The following is a 6,000-nucleotide window of genomic DNA, read 5'->3' on the forward strand; positions in this document are numbered from 1 at the left end:
TAATATAAAATGGTGAAGTCACATTCAAGATTCTTAAATTACACTGTTGAAAATACCTAAATGTAAAATTGTTTCCTTATTTCTCTTGATCTGAGCAGATTGGGAAGTAGCCAGTGAAGAAAATGAGCATTTTGACAAGAGTATTTATTTGGCTGCATCCTTGTACATTATATTCTTGAAACAGTCTGTGCTGTTGGTGAAAACCTTCCTTATGAGAACAAAATATCGCACAAAATATCCACAAAAACCATTGTGTTTGGCGACTTATGAACCCATTATATCAAAGTTTGAGGAAAGAATTAATAGTCCTCCCAATTTAGCTTGACTAGACACACTGGGAGCGGATTCTCAGGGGTAAACTATCATCTACGCAAACTGAGGACCTTCCCCCAGCTATTTAGGCTTATGTGACTAGAAAACATGTGGCAACTCAGCTTTGTGCATCTTCACAGAAGAATACAACTATCTCCAAAGGATGTGGGTATATGTGGAGACGAGTATTTCTGACAATAATTAGTTTTATAAATATAAATGTTTATAAATGTGGTCTAACTTTTTTGGAAGGGCAGGTATTAATGATTTTTTTTTTAAGTGTTAGCTTTTAAATAGCTTCACTATTGCAATGGCTCCTGATTTTCTTAGGTGCTAAGCACACACAATTGTATTTGACATCAACGGGAGCAGCAAATATTAAATATCCCAGAAACTCAGGCCCTGTGTCTTTTGTGTACATTTTGCAAGTTTAACTCTTATCAGGAGGATGCATCAAAGCTGACTTTTACTTGCATGTTGTGTTACTTTCTGTGCATGTCGTTTATGATACACCTCTCTACTGTTTTGTGTTAAATTCAAATTACTCAAAGAACACAATTATCAAATAATAGTTTTTAATAGCTGCATCCGTTAGTAAGCATGATTATAAAAACAAATTGTAAACTTTTGGGATATCAAGAGAAAAGAAAAACGATCAGTGTAGTCTTACGGTATTATATATATGATTTCAAAGGTTTTTAAAAACTTTTCTATCAAGACATTTGTTTCATACAAATGCTCATTTTTATGTTACATATGTGGATGGGGTGTAATATATGAAAAGCCCGTATTTATATAAGTAGCATATGTTTATAAGCTTATCTATTGAATCATACAAGTTCAAATACAAGCAATGGAGATATTTTTTTGTTCCACATGGGAGCTACTTGACAAACACTATAGATTCAAATTTCATTGAATTGTGTGTGTGGTTGCCATTGCACAAATGTTCACAATTTTTACTATCAAAAAGTAGCATACTTCATAACTTATTTATTGACTGGTTATTTATTTATTTATTTTGCAAACTCAGATATAAATTATGGGCCTAACAGATCGGATTTCTTGATCTCCAACAGTGAACATTTAAAGTCCCCAGCAATCATTAAACTTGAATAGAAAATATTTTATTTTTAGATCTGAGAAAATGAAATTTAGCTCACGAATCTTCCCTGGAGCTGCTCTTTTCCTAAGTCTGCTTCAGGAGTCTGCTCCCCAGCTACCCACCTGCCTTCTGTTATGGGTCTATTACAAGATCGGGTGGGGGAGGTTCTGTGGCCCGCAAAGTGCAGGAGATCAGACTAGATGATCACGATGGTCCCTTCCGGCCTTAAAGTCTATGAGAGTTAAGAAGTAAGAGAATGTGTAACCATAAAACATAAAAACAAAAAACCCTTAATGGAATCTAGTCCTTGTGTCTCCGTACTGCAAAGACAGAGAGACTGTAAAATTATGAAAAATCAATTTATGGTCATTTTGTTTGTTATAGTCAGAACTGGAGACACCACTTAAATTGATCTAATCAGTAACCTTCTTAGATTAATATTAATAAACGGATGTCTTCTAAGGGGAAGTAGTTGACAGGTAAAGATATCAGTGCAAAGGGGTCACCATCTGCTTATCTTCTCTCATCACTGTGTCAACTAACTAGGGAATAATAGTAGGCCTTTTTAAGGACAGTTTCAGATTTCCAGGTCAGTGACTGTTTTCCATCTTCCTCCTTTCTTTCAGGCCCTGCTGCAAAAAAGAAGTATGTCAGTTATAATAACCTGGTTATCTAGTCCATTTCTTCAGACAGAGTTGAAGAAGGATGAAGATTTTCATCCATTCAGTCACCCAAACTGCCATAGGCCTCTTCCTGACCTGCAGTGTATCCACCGCTGGAGAAGCTTAAAGGCCAGGCAGTTAATATGGAGACCAGTGTTAGAGGACCAAGCATTCTGAACAGCTGCTATATGAAATATTCTTAATTATTCTTGGCTTAATAAGTCACTGGCACTGTCCTTGGGCTGTGACCTTGGACCTTCTCTATGTATGGGAAGTATGAAAACTGAGTACCCAGCTCGAATACATGAGTACCCAGCTCTTTATGGGTGAACTGCATTTACGACAATGACTTTACAGGGGCTAATTCTGTCTTTATATGTACTTCCAGACTGCAAGTTTTTGAATTTCTGTACAGTTTGTGAGGAATTTTGCATATTTCCATCCATGTTGTTTCAAAGATTCACTGTTTGTTTTGAATGCAGAGTTGCATTGAAGACCTATTCTCTCAGATGTTAGCACATTAAAAACAAATCTCTGAGGATTTAAAAGAACTATGTACATGACTTGTATAATTATTATTGTATCACTGCAATCCATATATGTTTTTTTTTAAATTCAACAACAACAACAAAAAGTTATTTAAAGACCAAAAACTGTGCTGGCGAAGTGAGCCCCTGCCTTTCATAAGTATGATGGGCTGCAGAGGAAGCAAGAAGGATATTGCTTGGTTTTAATAGAGGTCTTGCTATGTGGAATGCATGCCAGTAATGTATTTTACAGTACATGTTAATAATTTGTTTGATATTTGTATTTGTGTTCTATTTTGTTATTTTAGTTAAGATATATGACTATTTTGCAATAATTTCAATTATTCTTACAATATTTGGAAGAAGGAATATGGCTTTTACATGTCTTAAGGTTTTTCTTTGTTGATGCCCACCATGATTGACCAGTGTGATGAGGACTTAAAAAAAAAAAAAAGCATGTATGTTTTATACTGTTTGTAATAAGTAATTTCGTTAATCTTGCTGCTTATGTGCCAATTAGTGAAAACAATCTTTCCGGCAAACTCCTCCCCCCCTTTCCATTCTCTCTCGATCCTGTGATATTGTCCAAGAATGTATCAATAAAAGGTTTTGGTTAACTTTTTTTTTATTTACGGCAATAAATATCTTTAATTGTTTCTTCCCCTCCCCCTTTTAGCTAGTATATTCAGGAGAGTTGTCACATGTGGAGCTGAAAAAGATGTAAAAGTACTTGAACCAGATTGGGCCTCAATTTTTGAAAAGTCACTGGGCACTCAACCTGAGACAATGTAAAGGGGCCTGTTTTTTTCAGAATGAGCTGAACCTCTGCCCTCTTCAAATCAGGTCTTTCAATGTGGACACTCCAAAATTGAGGTTCCCCAAATCACTAATCACATTTGAAAATGTAGGCACGAGGCCTGAGTCACACTGGGATACTAAAGTGGTTCAGTAATGTCGCTCCATTAATTTCAGTGGAATGATGCCAATGCAAAACTGGAGTAATCAACACGAGTCATCAGTCGTGAATCAGATCCACACTTTCCAAATGTGGAGCAAGAACCAAAACTCAAATTCCCTTGAAAAGTGAGAGCAGTGATTGTGGATAGGCTGAAACACCAAGAACAAAATTCTGCCCTCTTCCAACCTCCAAAGCTGAACAAGTAGTTCCCCGTTTCAAGTGGTTACAAGAGTATCCCTTGTACCTGTAGAACGCTGACGGCAAGATCAAAGCTTAGCTGAAAATCACTTCAATCATTAGTCATTGCTAAGCCTATTTTAACTTGTATGCTCCTTAGACATTCTTTGCTTCCTGAATACTGGGTTGTTGTTGTTTTTCCAAATCTTTCAACCTGGGCTTATAAAACTTACACACTGATCACTTCTCTGGTGCCTGTTTTGGTCTTAATACAGTAGTAGCTCCAAAGCCAAGCTGATATTTAGGACCGGTTGGATGGGCTGTAAGTGACTGGAGGCATTTGATCACATTTTGGGGACTAATGGGAGAAGCTCTTTTGCAGCCTCTCTTGTCCACAGCAGCCTTCAGGGGACCATGACAGAAACTGGGGGGGGGGGACCTTAGATAGATAGCACAATTATCAGTGCCCTTCAGGTGGGCGAAAGACCTGTGCAGGTGTTATAATCTGTACCTTGTATCTCTTCAACAAAGTGAGCACCTAATACGGCAGGTAATACTCTTAACTGGGATCAATGGGTTTTTTTGACAGAGTAGGGACAACAGAATTGAACCCAGTAACTATAAGAATGAAGAAGTGCTTCCTTGCTTCCACTACTTGGAAGGAGTTAATAGAATCTGGTTTTATAGCTCAGAACTTCACAAAATACAGTTAGATAGATATTTCAGAGCCATGACTACAGCCTTGGTTCTTTAGATCTCAACCATGCAAGATCTCAAGTACTCTTCTATATCCTCACCCTAGAAGAAGCCATGTATATATTCCTGTGATCTAGAACAAAAGTAAACTAACAAAGGACTCTGCCAAATAGTTTGAGCTGTTCAACGCCAGCCTGAAATGACTACATCTTCACGAGAGCATAAGCTTTCGTAGACTACAGCCCACTTGCATCCGAAGAAGTGGGCTGTAGTCCACGAAAGCTTATGCTCTAATAAATGTGTTAGTCTCTAAGGTGCCACAAGTACTCCTGTTCTTTTTGCGGATACAGACTAACACGGCTGCTACTCTGAAACCTGCATCTTCACTGTGTCTTGAAAAATACCAACGTTAATAAACTGGCTCATGAGTGAAGATCATTACCTTCCCTTCCTGAACAATCAAAGGTCAATTTGCAGAGCATTTGTGGAGTGAGAGAGCATAGGAAAAAGGTGGTAAAGTGATACAGGCGGGGAGAAGCAATTCATTTAAATTTCCATAGCAACACAAGAGAAAAAAAAGTCACACCTGCATGCTACCTTTGGCAAAGCAACAATATTTTGAGTGCAATTTGAAGATTAGTTTCTAAAGTATTTAGCGTCCCATTTTATCTAGACAACTTGATAAATTACACTGATGAAGGTAATCAGCATCAAAAGAAAATGTGACAGCTGCAACGTACTTTGCCCACAACAGATAGTTAGGGTATGAAAGCCTCTGTTTGCCAATTCTATTGACTCTTCATGCATATAACATAAGAGGAGTAGTTTGGTACTTTTTCAACTATAGAGCTAGGTAGATTGAATTATAGCAGAATCAAATGAATAAAATCCCAATTAAGGGATTTACTGGTAGGAAAGGACTATCTGGGTAGTGACTAATAAAGGGAGAAAAGCCTGTGTTCATTATTTTTTTTTTTTTAATTCTTCTCAGTGGTACTTATCTAAACTCTGTGCAAAATCCATAAACACAAGGCCAGAGCTTCAGCTGACGTAACTCCATATAATTTAAGGTCCAATATATAAAATCATGAAATCATCCCAATGAAAATAACTCTCCCCTCAAGCAACACTCCTGTTTCCAAATGCCTACTCACTCCCTTCCACCAGGAAAAAACAGCAGCATGTCCTGTGATATGGAATTTAGTAAACCACTGGGGGAAGTAAATCTCAGAGCCAATAATAACAAACCATCAAGCCCCTACCATTTCAGTCAAGGGGAGGGGGGGGAGGCTATTCACGCAAGTAACTTGGACACTCAAAAGGGGACCTCCAAGCCAAACAAGGGGTGAGTTTGGTGCTTCCACAATGGGAGAGGGAATGAAAGGACAAGATAGGCCAGGTCCCTGTGAGATTTCCAGCCTCCACAGGCCTTGCAGGGGAGGTGGGAGGGGGGGTGCCTTGCAGTCTGTGGTATGAGATTTGGATCCCACAAATGATCCCTGTTTGCTGGTCTGTCCAGCAGTGTGTCCATAGCTGCTTAAATGCAGATGCAGGCACAAGCCT

The 6,000-nt window shown here is 38.3% G+C and overlaps 1 protein-coding gene across 4 annotated transcripts in view; it reads left to right on the forward strand.

The window, feature by feature from the left end:
- GRM7 (glutamate metabotropic receptor 7) overlaps window positions 1-3,234 on the forward strand; it is a 545,183-nt gene extending 541,949 nt beyond the window's left edge. For 3 of the 4 annotated variants that reach the window (XM_005288512.5, XM_005288513.5, XM_005288511.5), the window contains one exon: window positions 2,044-3,234. In XM_005288512.5, the coding sequence (XP_005288569.2) occupies window positions 2,044-2,093 (50 nt within the window). In that variant the 3' untranslated portion in view covers window positions 2,094-3,234. The remainder of the gene's footprint in view (window positions 1-2,043) is intronic. The other variant, XM_065552933.1, reaches the window with a different exon arrangement.
- The last annotated feature ends 2,766 nt before the right edge of the window (window positions 3,235-6,000 follow it).

This window comes from Chrysemys picta, chromosome 7 (assembly GCF_011386835.1).
Source record: "Chrysemys picta bellii isolate R12L10 chromosome 7, ASM1138683v2, whole genome shotgun sequence".
Lineage (NCBI taxonomy): Eukaryota > Metazoa > Chordata > Testudines > Emydidae > Chrysemys > Chrysemys picta.